We start from the raw sequence: 22,428 nt of genomic DNA on the forward strand, positions 1-22,428 counted from the left end.
ATGACCCGACGAAGCCAGGAAATGATTTAGTTTCCGGTTCATAGAAAAAGAACTGGGTCAAAATTAAAACATTTTAGAAATACAATGACGGACAAAAAAAAGTATTGGTTTTTTCCCTCTCTCCCTTTCCCGCGCATTCTCCAAGTTCTTCCATGAAAATTACAATTCATCACTTTACACAAGATTGGTGATTTATTATTAAGCAACGATCGATCAACAATGCTAAAGTAAAACCTTGTGTTGCAAAATGCTAAAACACGAAATGTAATCCCTTATATATATATGCAATGTAAACAACAATTTTTCCTTATCATTCTTATTTTAATTTCTTACATCACTTACTAAAACTACAGGTTTTGCAATATTATTCACCACTACTTTTTGTAGCTTTTTGATCTAAATGACTTGTATTTTTTTTACACATATCACTCTTATCTTCTCTTATTCAATTAAATCTTGGATCATGGTTTCACACGGTTGTATTGTATCTATACCATACTACTACTAATAGTACCATATCAAGCAAGTATCTTGGGATTTTGTCTTGGTATAAGGGATCTTCTAGACTCAATCCATCAGGGCTGCTTGATATGCATTCAATTCTAATGAGTCCCCCTTGCCAATATTTTTTGTTTTCAAAAGGTTTCTACTTTTGATCCTATTGGCTTTACCAGTGTTTGCGAGTAAACAGCTACCTGATAGTATGAGTTATTTCGAATTCTTAAAAAAGACCATAAACAATAGAAAACGTCTTTGTGTATTCTAGTACTAAGATTAACTCCATTCTACAGATTAAGAGAATAAGCTGAATTAAGAATTAAGAAAAAGAAAATGAACAAATACTAGTTACATGATTTCTAGAGATACTTTGATTAGTTACCTTCATCTGACTATTCTAGATTACAGAAAAAGGTTCCATATAACAAACAGGATTTTAAAACTTGTAAATGTGATTGTAGTCTTAGTTCTTATCTCACATCTGTCATCGGCTTCTGAAAAGCCTCTGAGCTTCATAAGTAGAGTTGGGGTCTCTTGTTGCCATCAGCTTCTTGAAAAGCCACTCTGCTTCAAAAGTAGAGTACGCATTCCCTGTTTTAATCGGCTTCTTGAATAGCCTCTCTTCTTCAAAAGTAGAGTTTGCGTTTCCTCTCTTGAATGGCCTCTCTGCTTCAAAAGTAGAGTTTGCGTTTCCTCCTTTTGAAAAGACTCTCTGCTTCAAAAGTTGCATTCCCTGTGTTCATCGGCCTCTTGAAAAGCCTCTCTGCTTCACAAGTAGTGGACTTTATTTCCTCCAAAATCTTAGAAAGTCCCTCTTCAACAGAATCAGCAATCTTAGAAAGTCTCTCTACAGCATCAGAAATCTTAGAAAGTCTCTCTACATCAGCAGCATCAGCAGCAGCAGAAGCAGCATAAGCAGCAGAAGCAGCATCAATGTCTTTCTTTAGTTCCTCAAAAGATCTATTAAATTTTTCTTGTGCATCCTTCTGTTTCTGTGAAGACTCAGGCTGACGCTCAGGCTCGCGTGGCTTCGGTGTTTTCTGTTTCTGCGAAGACTCAGGCTGACACTCAGGCTCGCGTGGCTTCGGTGTTTTCTGTTTCTGCGAAGACTCAGGCCGACACTCAGGCTCGCGTGGCTTCGGTGTTTTCTGTTTCTGCGAAGACTTAGGCTGACGCTCAGGCTCGCGTGGCTTCGGTGTTTTCTGTTTCTGCGAAGACTCAGGCTGACGCTCAGGCTCGCGTGGCTTCGGTGGCTTCTGTTTCTGCGAAGACGCAGGCTGACGCTCCGCCTTGTTTACGAATTTCTTAGCCCCATCGTAATCATTCGCTGAGATTTTCCTCTCGGCGATATCAATCGCTCTTCTAGCTTCGTCCTTGTTACACTCCATGACTGAGTTTTCTTACTCAAATTCAGAGAATCGTTTGCAAGTAACAAAACCCTAGTTTATTATTTTGGAAATTGTTATCTTTACAAGTTACAACAAGCGAGAGCGGTCGTGGTATACAAACTAGGGCAAGTCCAGCGTATATATAGATTACGCGACGGCGTTTTCCCTTTTTCACAATGTTGGAAAATTGATGGATTGGAAAAAGGAAATTTTCTTATTTTGGTGTGGGGTAAAATAGGAATTATTAGACCATCATTGGTGGGGAGTATTCTCTAAGTTAGTCTCATATTAATTAATTATATAATTAATACTAACTTAATTAAAGCAACCCTAAGAGAACTTAAGCAAAATCACTCTATTACTAGAGAACCCCAAAAAAGAGTTGCTCAAGCATTTAAATAATAATTTTTTAATTTGTGTTTATTAATTATCAAACTTCAATAATCTAAACTGACAAAACAATTATTTAAATTTTTTATATTACATAAAACTTTGGAATATTAAACATATTTTACAAACTTTGGAATATTAACAAAATTCTGGAAACAATTATTTCAATTACTTATATTACATAAAAAATGAAACAAAAATATTTTACAAAATTTGGAAATATAAAACATATTTTACAAAATCAAAAAACAAATACAACATAAGTGATCATTACTTGTTGAGTCGAAATTTGGACAACAATCTTGAAACCAAAGCCTATCAATTACTTGATGAGTCGAAATTTGAGAAAAACATCTCATAAGATGAAATATGAGAAAAACTTCTGCACCTAGAATTAAGAAAACACAGGTTATCAAGATGAGTATACCAAAACACAGGTTTAGATGTAGTTATTGCCACAAAAGACAAAACTAAAGGCATAGACTGATTTTGACCATTACACATGTTACAAACAACCCCATATACCCACACTGAGAAAAAATCTCATACCACACCTTGAAATCATATATACCATTATAAAGAACATATTACAAAGATGAGAAAGACATCCTTGTCCATGTGACTTGGTCTTTAAACTCATAACCTGGATACACGACCTATGTGTAACTTGTTTGATAGACCTATGTGATTCCCATTATTCAGAACATATGCTTTAGAGCAGCAACAAAAAGATACAGGACTATTTTCTACTTTAAACAAAACTAGAACTACCAAATAGACAACATGACCTTCTTCGTTACAACTAACTACACACAATAAGGCTGAAAGATCTGAGCTTTTTCATAAACATTGCCAATTCACATATCTAGCAAAGGAGGACAAGAACTTATCCAATACTGGTGAAATAACAAAGCAATAACAAAGCAGTATATGACTTCTACTTAGGATATGATCAAGATGCATGACCAACTGTCTAAGGAAGAAACGCTTACAGGATGGGTAGCTCCCACAGAATGCTTCATTGCTTCACCAGTAGCCTTGTTTACAAGAGCAAAACAAGGATGACCGTCTGCATCCTTCACCCGAGTGCTGTACTTCTCATCTTTGTACCAGTGATGCGCATTCGTAAAGGAAGCAACTATCAAATATATAAATTGAAACTCTTCCAAGAACCAATCGCTAAGAAATACAAATAAACTATAATATCATCAGCAAGCTTGAAAATGCTCAATCAATGGAAAATATCCAGATCAATAATAGCCTATACAAGCCGTGAAAACATGAACATCACAATAGGATCTGACAACCTAAACAACAAAACTAAATTATAGAGTAACAGAGAACATAACAACTTGTAATCCTCTTTCTTCATCTTATATGGTAGACAACAAGATTCAATCTTTTAACTCATTACAAACACATGGAGCCAAGTGGTTAAGTAAATTGGATCGTGGTGTGAGTGAGAGAGATGATTAGACATACCAGTGTGGCTCTCTAGCGTCAAATCAGGCGGCGGATGAGCTCCGTAACGGTGGTGATCCGGCGGGTAGGGTTCATTGGAAGAGTGATGACCGACATGGCTCACATGACAAAACGGAGGCGGCGGTTGTGGTAGAGCATCGGGGAAATTGTTGCCCGGCGGTGGTCCCCCAAATTTTTGACGACCTTCATAGCCGTCGTCGCGTTGGTGGTGGTGGTGGTGGTGGTGGTGTTCCATTGATTTTTTCCGATTTCAGAACAATCGCTTGTTCTCTCGCCGCTTCATTCGACAGAGAAGAGAGAGAGAAAGTCGGGAAGAAAGAAAAGAAAATGGCGAAGAAAAAAAATTTTCCCTTTTATATTTACGAGCCAACCAATGAAAAAACGCCATGTAACCTTCCCACAGCAACGATTCTCTCTTATTTGGACCATTAATGGATTTTTTATTCAGTAATTGGGGCCCAATTACAAGAGTAATCTATAGAGAATCTCCCACTAATGATGCTCTTAGTCTTTGTTGTTGACATGTGTCTTAACTCTTCAATGATGCAATGTTGGGCCAGATGGACTTTCTAAACCGCCGTATGTTTTTTTGGGCTTTTGCTCAGTTGTCATGTGTAATGTTTATATATATCAATAAAATATTTTCACTTGTGGAAAAAAGAAAGAATGAAATATTAGCTCTGTTACTTTGTAATTATTGATTTCATAATCCATTTATTTAAGTAGTGGTAGATATATGATATTCTTTAATATTTTTTTACCTGATTTTTACTAGTAAATATTGATTTGAGATGTAGAACTTAAAAGAGTCAAAAGACTCAAAATAATAATATATCAGTTGTAAACCTGTGGTGATAGTTCACTCTGAAAAAATGGAGTAAAACAGTTGTCAAAACACACAACTTATATAGTATACAATATTGAGTATACACAAGTATTTTTAATACTAACAAGATACAAATAAGGATTCCAAGTCATGAAAACCTGATTTCCTTGAATCAAAAATATCTACAACAAATGGACACTATACATATTGTCATATTGACAACGGAAGGAAAACTTGTTTTTGTCTAAAGATGGAAAAGATGACCATAACATGTCATAAAGCACCCATGAAAGGCTAAAAAGCAGAACTCTGCAGCTTCTAGAAACATGTAAATAAGTCAGGTGGTTTCTTAACAATTGAAAATAAATGTTGGAATAAAATTTAACTTGTTGTACACTGCAGAAAAAAATTCGTAAATGTCTAAATATATTATTAAATTTTAATGTTTTAAATAAAGTTTATTTTTCTAGAAATTGAATTACTTATAATATTTGAACTTCTTAGAAAGTTTAAATATTATTAATATCTAAAATGTATTATAAAATTTAAGTATTTTAATTATTGAAATATTTATAAGCTTTAAAATTTTTAGACATTTGAAAATTTTAAAGTTATTAAAAGTTAATATTCTTTAAAATAAACCATAACAAACCACATAAAACTTTTAAATTTAAATGTCTGATAAATCATGATTCTGCTCATTTGTATTTGAAATCATTTTGGTCTTTTTTTTTTATAATATGACTTTAAATTTTTGTCAAGTTTTCTTAAGCGATGTGAAACATTTTCTATATTTTTTATTCACCAGCTGAGCAATATATGTCTGTTTAAAAAAAATTAAATTACATTATATACAGAAAAATCATAAAATTTTATTCAGTAAATATATTATATAATAATTCAAAATAATTTTAATATAAAATCAAATAAAAAATAAAAGGAAAATCACATATTTTTGTTTTAATTAGATTAAGAGATTTCCTTCTTTTTAAAATATTACCAATAATTGATTTTATATGTTACTATAATTAACTAAATTCATAATATTGCTATAATTACCAAAAGTCAAATTAACTCGTGGAGAAGAACAATCTCCTCTGTTCCTATTGAATAATATGGAGAAATAATCAAATAGATAATAAGCATTTGCATAAAGTTTTTTGTAACACAATCATTTCAGAGGCATAATGTTACACCCCATATGACAAGTTTTGTCTATAATTAAGGTCGTTTGACGTCGATTTCAGCCATTTCAGAGCCAGCCGATTGACGTCGCTGTGCTCGATGCCACTGTTGCGGCCTTCTTTGTTACCGGATCTAAGGAAGAAGAGGTTGTTCAATTTATCTGCTATTTGACTTGTTCCTCGGAAAATTTTGATTGGCTGGGACGAATCATTATGTATATTTTGCGGGTTTTGTTAATCGTTTTGAGCGTCTTCTTCTTCTCGATTGGGTGTGTGGGTAAAAAGAGTAGGAATTAAGAGCGTTTCCTTGTTAGGGTTTTAGCTCTCTGATACGTTTTTGTTCTCTAAGACCCTTCCTTGTGTTTTTGGCCCCGCTCGAGTTGTTAAATCTGGATTTCAGGGTCTGAAGGTTTATAGAATAAAGTAGAAATTATATTAGAAGGCGTATGTTTTTTTTCTGGTTGGCTCTGTTTTCTACCGTATTCTTTTTTCAAGCTTAGAAGTGTGCCTTTTGCTGCTCTTCACTATTATTAAGTAAGAATTATTAACATTTTCTTGGGACTGTAACATCGTTGTTTATGGTTTCTAGGATATATCTCTGTTATTAAGCACACAGGACCATAGTGAAACTATTGCAGCAAAGAGTGGCGCTCAATATCATCTAATTCCTCTTGTTGTTGACTCAACTTCAATCAGCTTCAGGACAATAGTTTTGAAACAGAAGGAAAATTTCAAGGTAAATTCTGAATAGTCCTGAAATGATGAACTTATATTTGAAGCTACACTTTTAATTTCTGCTCCCATACATACATTCAGGCAATTATTGGTCTGTCTTTTCTGCATTACATCAGCCTTTATTTGTGCAGATGAACCAGCATTGATTGTCAACACTAGCAGGTACAACTGGTAAGCCAAAAGGAGTTGTCCATACCCACAAGAGCATCAATTCCCAGGTATATATATATCCGAACTCCATATGTAGCTCACGTCATTTTTAAAATCCTTTCAACCTGCATTAGAATGTTGAAATTGATAAAAAAATTGTGATCTTCTTATGAGCTTTAGGGTATTTCTCTGTCTGTCCAGTGAGTAAGCGAAATTATGATGCACCCCCCTTTATAAGTTATAAGCTTTTATATGTGCAGGTTAAAAATGTTAACTGAAGCTTGGGACTAAACATCTACTGATCATATTCTCCACTGCCTCCCACTACATCATGTTCATGGGCTTTTTAACGCTTTACTTGCTCCTCTTTACGCGCCATCTTCGTTAACTTATACTATCACCAATATAGCAAAGCTTATATGTATATGTTTATATTTTGGGTTCATATCTGAATCGAGGGAAGTATTCAGCGCCAGATAACTCAATTTTACTATGTACCATAGTCTTGGCTGAGTCGATCACTTTCCAATTTGCTTCTGGCCCTAAAGCAAACACATTTTGCTTAAGAGAAATTTAGCTTGAGACATAAAATAACCTTGGTATAATTCAGGGATCTTCTAGACTCAATCCATCAGGGCGGCTTGATATGCATTCAATTCTAATGAGTCCCCCTTGCCAATATTTTTTGTTTCCAAACTAAGGTTCTTCAAAGACTCTACTTTTGATCCTATTGGCTTGCGAGTAATAGCTTCCTGATAGTATGAGTTATTTCGAATTCTTAAAAAAGACCATAAACAATAGAAAACGTCTTGGTGTATTAAAGTACTAAGATTAACTCCGTTACAGATCATCTACAAATTAAGAGAAAAAAGCTGAATTAAGAATTAAGACGAAGAAAATGAACAAATACTAGTTACATGATTACTAGAGATACTTTGATTAGTTACCTTCATCTGACTAATCTAGATTACAGAAATAGGTTCCCTATAACAAACACGATTCTACAACTTCTAAATGTGACTGTCGTCTTAGTTCTTATCTCACATCTGTCTGAAAAGCCACTCTGCGTCATAAGTAGAGTTGAGGTCTCCTGTTGCCATCGGATTCCTGAAAAGCATCTCTGCTTCAAAAGTAGAGTTTTCATTCTCTGTTTTCATCGGCTTTTTGAAAAGCCACTCTGCTTCAAAAGTAGAGTTTGCGTTTCCACCTTTGAAAAGCCACTCTGCCTCAAAAGTAGAGTTTGTGTTTCCTCGATTAAAAAGCCACTCTAAGTCATAAGTAGAGTTGAGGTCTCCTGTTGCCATGGGATTCCTGAAAAGCCTCTCTGCTTCAAAAGTAGAGTTTTCATTCTCTGTTTTCATCGGCTTCTTGAAAAGCCTCTCTGCTTCAAAAGTAGAGTTTGCATCTCCACTTGTCGTCCGCTTCTTGAAAGGCCTCTCTGCTTCAAAAGTAGTGGAGCTTTTCTTCGGTGTTTTCTGTTCAACTTGTTTCGATTTCCTTTTTTGGTCATACGCGCTTCTCTTAATCTTATCAGATAACAAATCACAAGCTTGTAAAACCAGTTTAAATGCGCCTTCAGCACCGTTAAACCTGTTCTTGTCCGGATGAAGCAAAAGAGCCAACTTCTTGTAACGTTTCTTGACAGCTTCATCGTCAGCCAAAGGATCTACACCGAGAACTCCATACCAATCAGATTCTCCGTTGATTTTGTCTGACGCAGAGATATAAACATCGATCGTCATCAACACTTGTTTCAAACCTTCAAGTTGCGGATACAGACGCTCCGCCTTGTTTACGAATTTCTTTGCTCCATCGTAATCATTCGCTGAGATTTTCTTCTCGGCGATATCAATCGCTCTTCTAGCTTCCTCCTTGTTACACTCCATGTCTTTGACAGAGTTTTCTTAATCAAATTCAGAGAATCGCTTACAAATATCAAAACCCTAGTTTCTGAAAATTGTTACCTTCGCCCTAGTTTTCTTAATCAATTGTTACAACAAGCGAGAGCGGTCGTAGTAACAAAAACTAGGGCGATGCCAGCGTATATATAGACTACGCGACGCGTTTTCCCTTTTTCACAATGTTGGAAAATTGATGGATTGGAAAAAAGGAAATTTTCTTATTTTGTTTTGTGGGGTAAAATAGGAATTATTAGTCTTTGTTGTTGACATGTGTCTTAATACTAATTAGATACAAATAAGGATTCCAAGTCGTGAAAACCTGATTTCCTTGAATCAAAAATATCTACAACAAATCTTGAAACCACACGACAATGTTTAAGAGAAGTTAGGACACTATACATTGACAACCAAAGTAGAACTTGTTCTTGTCTTAAGATGAAAAGATAACCATATGTCATAAAGCATCCATGAAAGGCTAAAAAGCAGAACTCTGCAACTTCTAGAAACATGTAAATACAGTAAGTCTTCCTTCTTATTCACATATGTAAAAATCATCTCTGCAGCATGACTCCTCAAGTTCTCTTTTTTTTTTAAATATATTTCTTGTACTTGATTTGCAGCATTACCACTAGATTGGTATCGAAATTGAACTATTCCAGTGAAAACTACAAGTAAAACTAACCAATGATGGAGAATATCTCTCTCAATAAGTACCATCACCTGTGTTTTGTGTGGCTTTTACCTTGCTCTGATCGGTTTGGAGCGTTCCATTGTTGAGGAGATGATGAGAGGTTGACGACTGGCCTCAAGAAACCTGCTTACGGAGTTTTCTAAAGTTGCACTATGTTATAGTTGACTCTTCTTTTCAGTTATCCTAGTGTCAAGATATAGATGATAAACTCACAACTGCAAATATCAGTTTCAAAAATGAATAGAAGATGAAACAGAGTAATAACAGAGATAATCTAATATGTGATTCTGATCTCCTAGTAAACTACACTGGTCTACAATATTCACCATTAATTACCCTATTTAACACTTTCTCTTACCCAACTCACTCTTGGATTATGGTTTCAAACGGTTCTACCAAAAGCATACTATTACTCTCTCAGACACATCATCTGATGTGGAATGGAGCAAGTTTACCTTTTGAAGCACTTTCTTTTATCTGCTGAGATCAACCTTTGAAACACAGAAACTCATGCAAAAGACAAATTAGACCGCACAGCAGGCAACAAATAAAATAAATGGTTAGTGAATGTTACTTATAGGTCAAGAAATGAAAGAAGAAAGATGTACTAGTCCCGTACCTTCCTAGCAAAAAGAAGCGTCTCCATTACTATTCTTTAATTTGCAGTACTGTATATGCAAGTTTCATAAGATCAACTCAAAAAAACTATTACTGATCCAAAAAACAGATATTAATTTTTAAATCCTCATCTCTTACTTGTCATGTCGCATCTATCAACAAGTCTCTCTGTTGTCATATTGATAAAAAAGCCTCTATGCTTCCTTTTCATCACCTCTAGCAGAAGTAGCTGGAAGAATATTTTCTTCTGCTTGATTTGCGCTATCAGAATCTGAAGTGTTCGAAGAAGAAGCATCATCACTTGTACTTTCGCTTGTTCGTTGAAACTTGGCACTAAATCTGTAGACTGGCCTCCCATCGACCATCTCTGGAATGATCTCGGTCGCAACGAAACACTGCCGGCAGTTTGGACAACACAAGGTCTTGTTAAGATAACGTCGAGACTTCACAAATTTACAATGTGTGTTGCACCTCTTGTTTTTGCATACTGTCCAAAAGAAAATGACTTCCTCTGGTTCCCATGGATTTTCCTGTTTCCATGAAGAATCAGGATCAGGCTGCTCAGGCTCAGGCTCGGATCTGTACCTGGACCCGGACTCGTATTCGTGTGGCTCTGATGGATCCTGCATTTTGCTCTCTTATCTTTGTCAGATAATAAATCCCAAGCTTGTAAAACCAGCTTAAACGCGCCTTCAGCGCCATTAAACCTGTTCTTGTCCGGATGAAGCAAAAGAGCCAGCTTCTTGTACTGTTTCTTCACCGCTTCATCATCAGATAAAGGATCTACGTTGAGAACTCCGTACCAGTCAGCTTCTCCGTTGATCTTGTTTGATGCAAAGATATAAACATCGATCATCCTCAACACTTGTTTCAAACCATCAAGGTTTGGATACAATTTCTTAGCCTTGTCGACGAATGTTTTCGCTCCATTGTAATCATTCTCCGAGAGTTTCTTCTCAGCCGTATCCATTGCTATTTTGGCTTCTTCCTCGTTAGATTCCATTGTTTGTTTACTTTCTCTACAAAAACAAATCGGAGAAACAAATCAGAGACAGAGTTATTGAATCAGTTCGGTGGATATAAAAAAGTTCATGAAAGAAGAAACTTTGCAAAATCTCAAGCCAAAGCAGAAATTTCTTATATATCGAATAAAGAAACAATTAAAACCCTAGAGACGACGAAAGAAACAAAACAAGAGAAGAGAAAAATATAAACATCAATGATTTATATTTCCAGCCGAGATAAAAAGAAGCAATATCCATCAAGCCGAGATATAAACAATATCCAAGAAGAAACAGACTTGCAATGATTTTGTTTCCAGCCGAGAGAGATATAAACATCAATCAACATCATAACTTGTTTCAACCCATCAAGCTTTGGATACAAATTCTGAGCCTTGTTTGCTAGTTTCTTCGCCCCGTTGTAATCATTCTCCGCAATTTTCCTCTTGGCAATATCCATTGCCTTTATAGCGTCCTCCTTGTTGCATTCCATGTCTCTACGGGAAAACCAATCGGAGGAGACAAAAGAAAAAAGAATTCAGAAGAGTAGTATAACACAGAAGCAAAACCGTAAATGCAAATCCAATACAAAGAAGCCATAATCAATCACAAGTTAAAAGACAATTGTCTCTAAAGCCACAAGATAATCAAAATCACAAATGTTTGTAGAGCGGATTGCACAACACTAAATATCAATTTTTGGGGAAGAGAAGTTTGTTCTTTTATTAAAAATAAGAATTCGAGGTCGTCACTAAAACGAGTCAAGATCGTGCTCGTCAGTTCACAGGAGAACTGGCAAGTGAGTCACGACGAGCTCGGAAGCTAACGAGAATTATACAGGAAACAATAACTATGATTAAACACAAAGTTTTGCTCTCGGGGTATTGTACGTGAGTCTGATGGACATTCTCCAGTGAGTACTGTTGCTTTATATAGCGGACTGTAGACTGAGGGTTTTCTAGGGTTTCCATCGCGAATTCCCGAAATTGCCCCTTCACGAGTTACTAATGACTTTCATCCAATTTTGTCGGGCCGAAATCACATTTATCTTGTCTTGTTGGGCCGAGTGGCATATTGGGCGCAGCCCATGTCCAACAACAAACAAGTTTGCAACAATATGGTTGGATATAATAAAGTTATAAACAGAGAAAAAGGGATACACAAATCTCGTGTAAACTAGTAACATCTTTGATTCAACTAGGCACAAAACCATACATGCAAATCACCAATTATAAAAGAAACAAGTCCGTGGCCCTAGATTTCTACAGTTACAGTATCCAAATCTACAAAACATCACACAAATCACAAAAATATTGCCAGAAATCAAAATGAATATATACCAGTATTAGTCGGATTATCGTACAAAACCAAAATCATAATACCAAATAAGTAAAAGTCGGATTTTGACGGAGACCCACTTATTAACCCATCCACATTCGCGGTTCAGTATCACAACAATACCCCTAAAACGGTGGAGGCGACGAAATCTGAAATAAGAAGTGACCACCGGTGTGTGTTTTTGTGTTTCCGGTTCATAGAGAAAAAGAACTGAGGCAAAATTATAATATTTTAGAAATGTAAGGACGGAAAAGAAACTATTACTTTGTTTTTCCCTCCCTCCCTTTCCATGAAAATTTCAATTCATCACTGCTTTAGAGTTACAAGAAGGATAAGTATAATTTGGTGATTTATTAAGCAAGGATCAACACTGCTATAGTAAAACCTTCTGTTGCAAAATGCTAAAACACGATTGTAATCCCTTTTTTTTTTTTTTTTTTTTTTTAGTTTAGCACTTCTTAGTTTATACAATGTAAACATATTTTCCAATTTTCCCTTAATTCTAATTTCATACATCACCACTACTTTTTGATCTAAATGACTTGTCTTTTTACATATATCACTCTTATCTTGTCTTATTCAATTAAAACTTGGATCATGGTTTCACACGGTTGTATCTATACCATACTACTACTACTACTACTAGTAGTACTCTCGGTGACAGCTTTACACTTTTTGAACTCACTTGACTTTTGCTTCTGTTGTTGTTGTTGTTACAGTGATTCTCCCTGATAAGCTCTCTTCTAGTGAAACCACTCTCTCAGACTCCTGCACCAGATATCAAATGTTGAAGTCATGCCTATCTTGTGAGCCAATGACCACCAGCCTGAGCTTTGTCTCTCAAGGTTAAAAACTTAAAAAGCAAGTATCTTGGGCTTCTAGACTCAATCCATCAGGGCTGCTTGATACGCATTAAATTCTAATGAGTCCCCCTTGCCAATAATTTTTGTTTCCAAACTCAGGTTCTTCAAAAGGTTTCTACTTTTGATCCTTTAGGTTTACCAGTGTTTGCGAGTAAACAGCTACCTGATAGTATGAGTTATTTCGAATTCTTAAAAAAGACCATAAACAATAGAAAACGTCTTTGTGTATTCTTGTACTAAGATTAACTCCATTCTACAGATTAAGAGAAAAAGCTGAATTAAGAATTAAGACGAAGAAAATAAAAAATACTGGTTACATGATTACTAGAGCTACTTTGATTAGTTACCTTCATCTGACTAATTTAGATTACAGAAATAGGTTCCCTATAACAAACAGGATTCTACAACTTCTAAATGTGATTGTCGTCTTAGTTCTTATCTCACATCTGTCTGAAAAGCCACTCTGCGTCATAAGTAGTGTTGAGGTCTCCTGTTGCCATCGGATTCCTGAAAAGCCTCTCTGCTTCAAAAGTAGAGTTTGCGTTTCCTCCTTTGAATAGCCACTCTGCTTCAAAAGTAGAATTTTGATTCCCTGTTTTCATCGGCCTCTTGAAAAGCCACTCTGCCTCAAAAGTAGAGTTTGCGTTTCCTTGTTTAAAAAGCCACTCTAAGTCATATGTAGAGTTGAGGTCTCCGGATTCTTGAAAAGCATCTCTGCTTCAAAAGTAGAGTTTGCATTCTCTGTTTTCTTCGGCTTCTTGAAAAGCCTCTCTGCTTCAAAAGTAGAGTTTGCGTTTCCTCGATTAAAAAGCCACTCTAAGTCATAAGTAGACTTGAGGTCTCCTGTTGCCATGGGATTCCTGAAAAGCCTCTCTGCTTCAAAAGTAGAGTTTTCATTCTCTGTTTTCATCGACTTCTTGAAAAGCCTCTCTGCTTCAAAAGTAGAGTTTGCATCTCCACTTGTCGTCCGCTTCTTGAAAGGCCTCTCTGCTTCAAAAGTAGTGGAGCTTTTCTTCGGTGTTGTCTGGTAAACTTGTTTCGATTTCTTTTTTTGGTCATACGCGCTTCTCTTAACCTTATCAGATAACAAATCACAAGCTTGTAACACCAACTTAAACGCGCCTTCAGCACCGTGAAACCTGTTCTTGTCTGGATGAAGCAAAAGAGCTAACTTCTTGTAACGTTTCTTCACAGCTTCATCGTCAGCCAAAGGATCTATACCGAGAACTCCATACCAATCAGACTCTCCGTTGATTTTGTTAGACGCAGAGATATAAACATCGATCGTCATCAACACTTGTTTCAAACCTTCAAGTTGCGGATACAGACGCTCCGCCTTGTTTACGAGTTTCTTAGCCCCATCGTAATCATTCGCTGAAATTTTCTTCTGGGCAATTTCGATCGCTCTTCCTTGTTACACTCCATGTCTTTGACAGAGTTTTCTTAATCAAATTCAGAGAATCGCTTACAAATAACATAACCCTAGTTTCTGAAAATTGTTACCTTCGCCCTAGTTTTCTTAACCAATTTGATATGATCGTGGCAAGCACGGAGCCAAAAGCTGCAGAGAAGCTGGAGATGGTGGGAAGGATCATTCGTCAAGAGCTAAGGAGATGGCCAAGGAAGCTCATTCACTTATAGTTGATGGGTCATTCAACCTACCAAGGATCCAAGTATTCAACATATCCACTTTGAAGACTTCACCCGGTAATGAGGACTAGGTAACTTAGGTGTGAAGTTTGTACTCTTTTTCCCATAGATGAGTTTTGTCCCAATGGGTTTTCTCAGCATGGTTTTTAATGAGCCAAATGGATCACTACGTCGAGTTATCTAGAAATCATTACCAATGGGGAATAATGTACTTCTGTACTAGTACAAGTGACTTCTGTACTACTACAGGTCACCTAGACGTTTTGCTGTTTTCTTATTTCCTTCGAAACGTCTTGTTGTTTTATTTTGAACTACCTATTGTTTGGAGTGTCGAAACTATGGTTGATTATAAAACCCCATAGCATGCCTCCTTGTTCTTTAGCGAAAAAGTTGTATGAACAAGTATTGTTTCACTTTTTCTCTCAATTCGAATTCTTGAATGCGTTCTTGATTTCTGGGTTTCCATACACTTTGTGATTCAGAAACTCTTCACTTTATCTCAATCCATACAACCACCTAAACATCTATCTCCATCGAATCATTATTCTATCACGTGATCATCACCACCTCCATCGTATTTGTCACTTCCGCACCATCACCATCGAACCTCACCACCAGTCACTAGTATATAGCCTTTCATCGGAGTTCTATCCTAGGGAGATCGTATTATGTGGTTCAGAGCCAACTCTGTGCCAAAGGCTAAGAGATTCTAAACCCTAATCTCTTGTGTTGTTTGCTTAATTTCGTTTGTTTAATTTTAGGGTTTGAATTTTTGGTTGTTCGTTTGTGTCTAGATCGAATTCTGTGAGTTTAGGATTTAGTTTTGTGTTGTTTTCGAAATTTGATTGCATTAGGGTTTAATTATTTCGAGTTTGTTCATTATAGGGTTTGGGGATTTCGATTTTTTTCCTTATAGTCGAGTATCTCTTGTAAAATTTTGAGTCTTAGAGTTTATTTTCGTTTATCTCATTCAAGGAACAACTTACTGCGAGTTTCTTCTTTAATTCGCAGGTACAATGGAGCTTTCTCCAGAAGCTATGGAAGCTTTGAACCAAGCCATGTCCAAGCAAATTGCAGAAGCAAATAAGACAATGTCTAGTCAGTTTCAACAACAGATGGAGCAGCTCAGTAACCAGTTTGAGAAGCAGATCAAAGACATAGCTCAAGCATCTAGCGCCTCAGATCAAAGTTCTACAGAACCGCCTAGTCCTAATGAAGCCCTTCGTTTAGCTAAAGGAAAGGCTCACGTGGGAGCTTCCTCCAAACGCACACGGATCAGAACAGTTCAGTCACCTACTGGGGGAAGAGATACTTGTTTCAATCAGAGAAGAAACACTCAAGGCACCGAAAGAGAGCATCGCAGAACTGGTAGAGACCCTACACGCCCATGACGAGCTGAACAAGTAGCTGGGCATCGAATATACATTGAGTCAGATAGAGAGTATTCTGAAGAAGAAGAAGTTTCAGACCATAGTCAAGAAACAATGAGGAGAAACATAAACAGAGATAATGGCAGGGATTATGATCCTTTGAGGCAGCAGCTGAAGCACCTCAAGATTCAGTATCCTTCTTTTCATGGTACCAATGATCCATAGGCTTATCTAGACTGGGAAAGGAAGATGGAATCTAATTTTCAGGTTCAAGGTACTTATGAGTTAAACAAGGTGAAGATAGCCATATCCGAATTCAATGGCTATGCTTTGTTGGGGTGGGAGCAGCTGGGACTTACTAGACATCGACAGAGAGAACCTGCTATCACTACATGGGAACAGCTAGTCACGCAGATGAGAAAGAAGTTTGTGCCTACACACTACCAGAGAGAGATTCTCAACAAGCTTAGGCGTCTCATTCAAGGTACTAAGTCTGTTAGAGACTACTATCAAGAGCTGGAAACGCTTATGATCAGGGCTGATTTAAGAGAAAGTGAAGACATGGTTATGTCGAGATTCCTTGGAGGTTTAAACAGAGAGATTGAAGACAAGGTAGAGTTGCAGGACTATGAAGATGTACAAGAAATGGTTCATAAGGCAGAATTGATTGAATCGCAGATCAAGAGAAAGGGAGTGAGGACTACATTTACGCCTAACATGTCCAAGCCGAGAGAGTTCAGTAAACCCGCCTTCACCAAGGACAGCAAACCCGTGACAACCACAGTCAAAGAAGAGGTTAAGATCGATTACAAGCCCAAGAGTAGCACCTCTACAAGTCATATCAGGTGTTTCAAATGCCAAGGAATGGGGCATTATTCCAGAGACTATCCTAACAAGAAGATGTTTCTTCTTCAAGACGGAGGAGAGATTGTGCCAGTAGACAGTTCAGAGAGTGAACCAGAGTCTAAATTCGGTGAAGAAGGTGAACCAGCAGTCATGGGAGAAATGTTAGTAGCACGCAGAGCTTTAAGTGTTCAGATTCATCCAGATGATAGAGGGCAGCGTGAGAACCTATTTCACACCAGGTGTATGGTTCAAGACAAGGTATGCACCTTGATCGTTGATGGTGGTAGCTGTACTAATACAGCTAGTGAAGAGATGGTACAGAAGCTTAATCTCAAGACCACTTCACATCCAAGACCTTATCAGCTACAGTCGTTGAACAACAAGGGAGCTTTAACGGTTTCGCAGAAAGTGATGGTGAAACTAACGATTGGGAAGTATGAGGATGAGCTGCTTTGTGATGTAATTCCAATGAAGTCAAGTCATATCCTTTTGGGAAGACCATGGCAGTTCGACATAAGAGTATTTCATGATGGCTACACCAACAAGCAGTCATTTGAGTTCAAAGGACGCAAGGTCACTCTTCTACCACTTACACCCAGCGAAATCTACAAGGACCAGATTCACATGAACCGCAAGGATACAGAGAAAGTGTCTCACAGCCTGTACATCAATCACAGCGAGTTCAACAAGCTATTTGATCCAGAGATGACCACATTCATGTTTGTGTATAAGGAGACACTCACTAGTACTAAGTCAGCAGAAGAGCTTCCACGCGAGATGATAGAGATTATAGAGGAGTACAGGGATGTATTCCCAGAAGAGATACCTCCAGGTTTGCCGCCAATACGTGGGATAGAGCATCAGATCGATTTGGTACCAGGATCAGTATTACCGAACAGACCTGCTTACAGAACCAATCCAGTAGAGACTAAAGAGCTTCAGAAGCAAGTAGAGGAGCTGATGAGTAAGGGACACATCAGAGAGAGTCTCAGTCCATGTGCAGTACCGGTTTTGCTTGTACCAAAGAAAGATGGTTCATGGAGGATGTGTATTGACTGCAGAGCTATTAACAATATCACAGTGAAGTACAGACATCCGATTCCGAGGTTAGATGATATGCTGGATGAACTATGTGGATCAACGTTTTTCTCAAAGATAGAATTGAAGAGTGGGTATCATCAGATCAGAATGAAGGAAGGGGATGAATGGAAAACAGCTTTCAAGACCAAGCAAGGGCTCTACGAATGGCTAGTCATGCCGTTTGGTCTCACCAATGCTCCTAGCACCTTCATGCGTTTAATGAATCATGCTCTCAGACCTTTCATAGGCATCTTCGTGGTTGTGTACTTCGACGACATCCTCATCTACAACAAAGGTCTAGAAGAACACTTAGAACACATCCGCCAAGTTCTAAATGTTCTTCGTTCTCAATCCCTCTTTGCTAATTTTGCTAAATGTTCATTCTGTACTACTGAGGTTGTTTTTCTAGGCTTTGTTGTCAGTGCAGAAGGAGTTAGAGTGGATGATGAGAAGATCAAGGCTATCAAGGAGTGGCCAACACCCAAAAACGTGGTAGAAGTCAGGAGCTTTCATGGTTTAGCCGGGTTTTACAGGCGATTTGTCCAAGACTTCAGTACTATTGCAGCGCCACTTACAGAAGTTGTCAAGAAGGATGTAGGATTCAGATGGGAGGAAGCACAAGAGAAGGCGTTTTCAACCTTAAAAGAGAAGCTTATCACTACCCCTATTCTTTTACTTCCTGACTTTATGAAAACTTTTGAGATTGAATGTGATGCCTCCGGAGTGGGTATAGGTGCTGTTTTGATGCAGGATAGGAAACCATTAGCTTACTTCAGTGAATAGCTAGGAGGATCGACGTTGAACTATCCTACATATGACAAGGAGCTGTACGCCTTGGTTCGGGCTCTTCAAATGTGGCAGCATTACCTGTGGCCCAAGGAGTTCGTTATTCACACTGATCACGAGTCCCTGAAGCATCTCAAAGGACAACAGAAGCTCAACAAGAGACATGCCAGATGGATGGAGTTCATTGAGACTTTTCCCTACACAGTTAATTACAAGAAAGGTAAAGATAATATAGTCGCAGATGCATTATTTCTACTTTGTCTTCTAAGCTAGAAGGTTTTGATGAAATAATAGGACTTTATGAGACTGACATCGATTTTGCTGAGAACTATGGCAAATGCCATAAGTTTGCTTTTGAAAACTATTATAGGCAGGATGGATATCTGTTCTTTAAGGATCGACTGTGCATACCAAGAGGATCCATGAGAGAGCTGCTGATCAGAGAAGCTCACGGAGGTGGACTAGCTGGACATTTCTGAGTGTCAAAGACTCTACTTGGACTGCAAGAACACTTCTATTGGCCTCAAATGAAGAAAGACGTTGAGAAGGTTTGTTCTAGGTGCCATATCTGCAAAATGGCGAAGGGTAAGGAACAACCCCACGACTTGTACACTCCTCTCCCTATTCCTTCTCAACCTTGGACTCATATATCTATGGATTTTGTTCTTGGCTTACCTCGAACCAGAAATGGTAGAGATTCGATTTTTGTTGTGGTTGACAGGTTGAGCAAGATGGCTCACTTCATTGCAAGTCACAAGACGGACGATGTTGTTATTGTAGCTAACTTGTTTTTCAGGGAAGTAGTACGTCTACATGGAATGCCTCAAGTGATTGTCTCAGACCGAGATACAAAGTTTCTAGGACACTTCTAGAGGATGCTATGGGCTAAGCTCGGAACCAAGCTATCATTCTCAACCACATGTCACCCGCAAACAGATGGGCACACCGAAGTGGTGAGCAGGACACTATCTACACTCCTCAGGACCTTAGTGAGAAGCAATCTCAAGTCATGGGAAGAATGTCTACCACATGTTGAGTTTGCATATAGTTACGCTAAGCATTCTGCTACTCTGTTTTCTCCTTTTGAAATTGTTTATGGTTTTAATCCACAATCACCTCTAGACTTGATCCCTTTACCTTTAAGTGTGAAGTGTAGCTTTGATGGCAAAGAAAAGGCTGAGTAGGTGAGGAGGATACATGCTAAAACTAAGGAGAACATAGAGAAAAGGACCAAGCAATACGAGAAGCATGCGAACAAGGGCAGGAAGGAGCTCGTTTTCGAAGAAGGAGACTTAGTGTGCATTCACTTACGCAAGGATAGGTTCCCAGAAGAGAGGAAGGGCAAGCTTCTACCACGAGCAGATGGTCCATTTGAAGTCATCAAGAGGATCAATAACAACGCATACCAGATTGATCTTCAAGGTAAGTATAACATATCATCAACATTCAATGTTTCTGACTTGCTCCCTTACTATGCAGATTTCGATTTGAGGACAAATATTTTTGAAGAGGGGGAGGATGATATGATTATGGCAAGCACGGAGCCAGAAGCTGCAGAGAAGCCGGAGATGGTGGGAAGGATCACTCGGTCAAGAGCTAAGGAGATGGCCAAGGAAGCTCATTCACTCATAGTTGACAGGTCATTCAACCTACCAAGGATCCAAGTCTTCAACATATCCACCTTGAAGACTTCACCCGGTAATGAGGACTAGGTAACTTAGGTGTGAAGTTTGTACTCTTTTTCCCATAGCTGAGTTTTGTCCTAATGGGTTTTCTCAGCATGGTTTTTAATGAGGCAAATGGATCACTACGTCGAGTTATCTAGAAATCATTACCAATGGGGAATAATGTACTTCTGTACTAGTACAAGTGACTTCTGTACTACTAAAAGTCACCTAAACGTTTTGCTGTTTTCTTATTTCCTTCAAAACGTCTTGTTGTTTTATTTTGAACTACCTGTTGTTTGGAGTGTCGAAACTAGGGTTGATTATAAAACCCCATAGCACGCCTCCTTGTTCTTTAGCGAAGAAGTTGTATGAACAAGTATTGTTTCACTTTTTCTCTCAATTCGAATTCTTGAATGCGTTCTTGATTTCTGGGTTTCTATACACTTTGTGATTCAGAAACTCTTCACTTTATCTCAATCCATACAACCACCTAAACATCTATCTCCATCGAATCATTGTTCTATCACGTGATCATCACCACCTCCATCGTATTTGTCACTTCCGCACCATCACCATCGAACCTCACCACCATTCACTAGTCTATAACCTTTCATCGGAGTTCTATCCTAGGGAGATCGTATTACAATTGTTACAACAAAGCCAGAGCGATCGTGGTATTAAAAATCTAGGGCGAGTCCAGTATATATAGTACATGCATCGCGTTTTCCCTTTTTCACAATGTTGGAAAATTGATGGATTGGAAAAAAGGAAATTTTCCTGTTTTGTTTTGTGGGGTAAAAAAGGAACTATTAGTCTTCAGATATTTTAATTCCATCCAATCTCTGAGTGATGCAATGTTGAGCCAGGTGGACTTAGTCTCTTTTTTTTTTTTGACAACAATGGAAGAAATTAGCTCAAACTAGCCAATTGGGGGAGGAGGACTTAGTCTCTGTAATCTAATAAATTGGAGTAAAACAGAAAATACAACTTATATTTGTTATATAAAGTTGAGTTTTAAAAGTTAGTCATTAACAAGATTTTAACATGTGTCAAGTTATCAATCTCAGATTTTGATAAGTGTAAAAATAAAATATTTTGTTTCAAAAAATATTAATAATGTAAAAAGATGATTATCAGAAATTACAGAATTTATTAAAAAATACAAAGTTTTTTTTTTAATTATAAGGAGATTATATATATATTTCATAAAATTCAAAATTATAATATTATTTACTAATTTTTAATTTTAAGTTATTAATTCTACAAAAAATAGAAAAAGGGATTAAAGAAACGATACAATTAATGATTAATTTTAAATTTTGTAAATACTCACTTCTATATAAACATAGAACGTCTCATATTTAAATAATTTATTCAAAAACACTGTTTTCAATTTTGTTTAATTGGATATTTTTTTTAATGGGCAGGTAAATTTTTCTTATTTTCTAAACCAATTTTTTCTCCTATTTTTTACTTTTTCAGTTGGAAATAGGTAAGATTAATATGTTGACCCAAAAAAGAAATTAATATATGCGTTTTCTTTTCCTAATACTATATTTTAAAATTTATTGTAGTATTTTTAGATTATTTTATTTAATTTATATTTTTATCTTTGAATTATTTGGGATTCATATATTATCGTGCTTATAATTTTCTATTGTTTCTTTAATTATGTCAAATTAATTTTCTTCTACTTTTTCAACGGTTAGTCATAAACCCTTCTTTTTTTGCAAACATAATTGTTACCATTATCCATTCAATCCCAAAGGGAGATAATAAGTAGAAGCTCATCAACCTAATAGATAGATAAAACAGGCTAATCAAACACAAGTTTACAACAAACATAGATAGATAGATTAGAAAAACATAAATCTGTTGTTGATAGATCCATAGGAACTCAAAGACTGTGACACCCTGGTTTGCGGAAAGGTTTAAAAGAATTTATTTGGCCAAATATGTCACTA

At 37.1% G+C, this 22,428-nt stretch overlaps 3 protein-coding genes, 1 long non-coding RNA gene and 1 pseudogene across 5 annotated transcripts; 1 reads left to right on the forward strand and 4 right to left on the reverse strand.

Moving 5' to 3' along the window:
• Positions 1–2,377: 2,377 nt before the first annotated feature.
• On the reverse strand, positions 2,378–4,087 carry LOC104731604 (ricin B-like lectin EULS3). The gene is made up of 3 exons (XM_010451027.3): positions 3,759–4,087; positions 3,269–3,378; positions 2,378–2,664 (listed from the first exon to the last, which is right to left on the reverse strand). Exons 1-3 carry the CDS (start codon positions 3,991–3,993, stop codon positions 2,632–2,634), a joined length of 378 nt encoding a protein of 125 aa, XP_010449329.2. The 5' UTR covers positions 3,994–4,087; the 3' UTR covers positions 2,378–2,631.
• A 1,569-nt stretch (positions 4,088–5,656) lies between these two features.
• LOC104731605 (uncharacterized) lies at positions 5,657–7,182 on the forward strand. The gene is made up of 4 exons (XR_758625.3): positions 5,657–5,915; positions 6,358–6,504; positions 6,635–6,721; positions 6,914–7,182. It is a non-coding gene; the product is annotated as an uncharacterized LOC104731605 (long non-coding RNA).
• Positions 7,183–7,599: 417 nt separating this feature from the next.
• LOC104731606 (uncharacterized) lies at positions 7,600–8,653 on the reverse strand. The gene has a single exon (XM_019233882.2). The coding sequence runs from the start codon at positions 8,537–8,539 to the stop codon at positions 7,694–7,696; it is 846 nt and encodes a 281-aa protein (XP_019089427.1). The 5' UTR covers positions 8,540–8,653; the 3' UTR covers positions 7,600–7,693.
• A 208-nt stretch (positions 8,654–8,861) lies between these two features.
• LOC104733478 (uncharacterized) lies at positions 8,862–11,759 on the reverse strand (annotated as a pseudogene). The gene is made up of 2 exons (XR_015575601.1): positions 10,002–11,759; positions 8,862–9,913 (listed from the first exon to the last, which is right to left on the reverse strand). The product of XR_015575601.1 is annotated as an uncharacterized LOC104733478 (transcript).
• On the reverse strand, positions 11,641–14,356 carry LOC104733479 (uncharacterized). The gene is made up of 5 exons (XM_010453059.2): positions 13,742–14,356; positions 13,510–13,709; positions 13,413–13,422; positions 12,888–12,970; positions 11,641–11,686 (listed from the first exon to the last, which is right to left on the reverse strand). Exons 1-5 carry the CDS (start codon positions 14,354–14,356, stop codon positions 11,641–11,643), a joined length of 954 nt encoding a protein of 317 aa, XP_010451361.2.
• Positions 14,357–22,428: the final 8,072 nt, after the last annotated feature.

This window comes from Camelina sativa, chromosome 12 (genome assembly GCF_030686135.1).
Source record: "Camelina sativa cultivar CO46 ecotype springtype chromosome 12, ASM3068613v1".
In the NCBI taxonomy this organism is placed as follows: Eukaryota; Viridiplantae; Streptophyta; class Magnoliopsida; order Brassicales; family Brassicaceae; genus Camelina; species Camelina sativa.

What these genes read in the sequence shown, in the direction of transcription:
- LOC104733479 (XM_010453059.2), bottom strand. Translation starts at nt 14,356, where the DNA reads ATGACGATCGATGTTTATATCTCTGCGTCTAACAAAATCAACGGAGAG. An exon ending in CGGAGACCTCAACTCTACAT is followed by an intron (nt 13,710 to 13,741) that starts ATGACTTAGAGT and finishes AAACAAGGAAAC; the next exon opens with GCAAACTCTACTTTTGAGGC. An exon ending in ACAACAGAAGCAAAAGTCAA is followed by an intron (nt 11,687 to 12,887) that starts GTGAGTTCAAAA and finishes AATTCTCGTTAG; the next exon opens with CTTCCGAGCTCGTCGTGACT.
- LOC104731604 (XM_010451027.3), bottom strand. Translation starts at nt 3,993, where the DNA reads ATGGAACACCACCACCACCACCACCACCACCAACGCGACGACGGCTAT. An exon ending in GACGCTAGAGAGCCACACTG is followed by an intron (nt 3,379 to 3,758) that starts GTATGTCTAATC and finishes ACTGGTACAAAG; the next exon opens with ATGAGAAGTACAGCACTCGG. An exon ending in CTGTGGGAGCTACCCATCCT is followed by an intron (nt 2,665 to 3,268) that starts GTAAGCGTTTCT and finishes TCTTAATTCTAG; the next exon opens with GTGCAGAAGTTTTTCTCATA.
- LOC104731606 (XM_019233882.2), bottom strand. Translation starts at nt 8,539, where the DNA reads ATGGAGTGTAACAAGGAGGAAGCTAGAAGAGCGATTGATATCGCCGAG.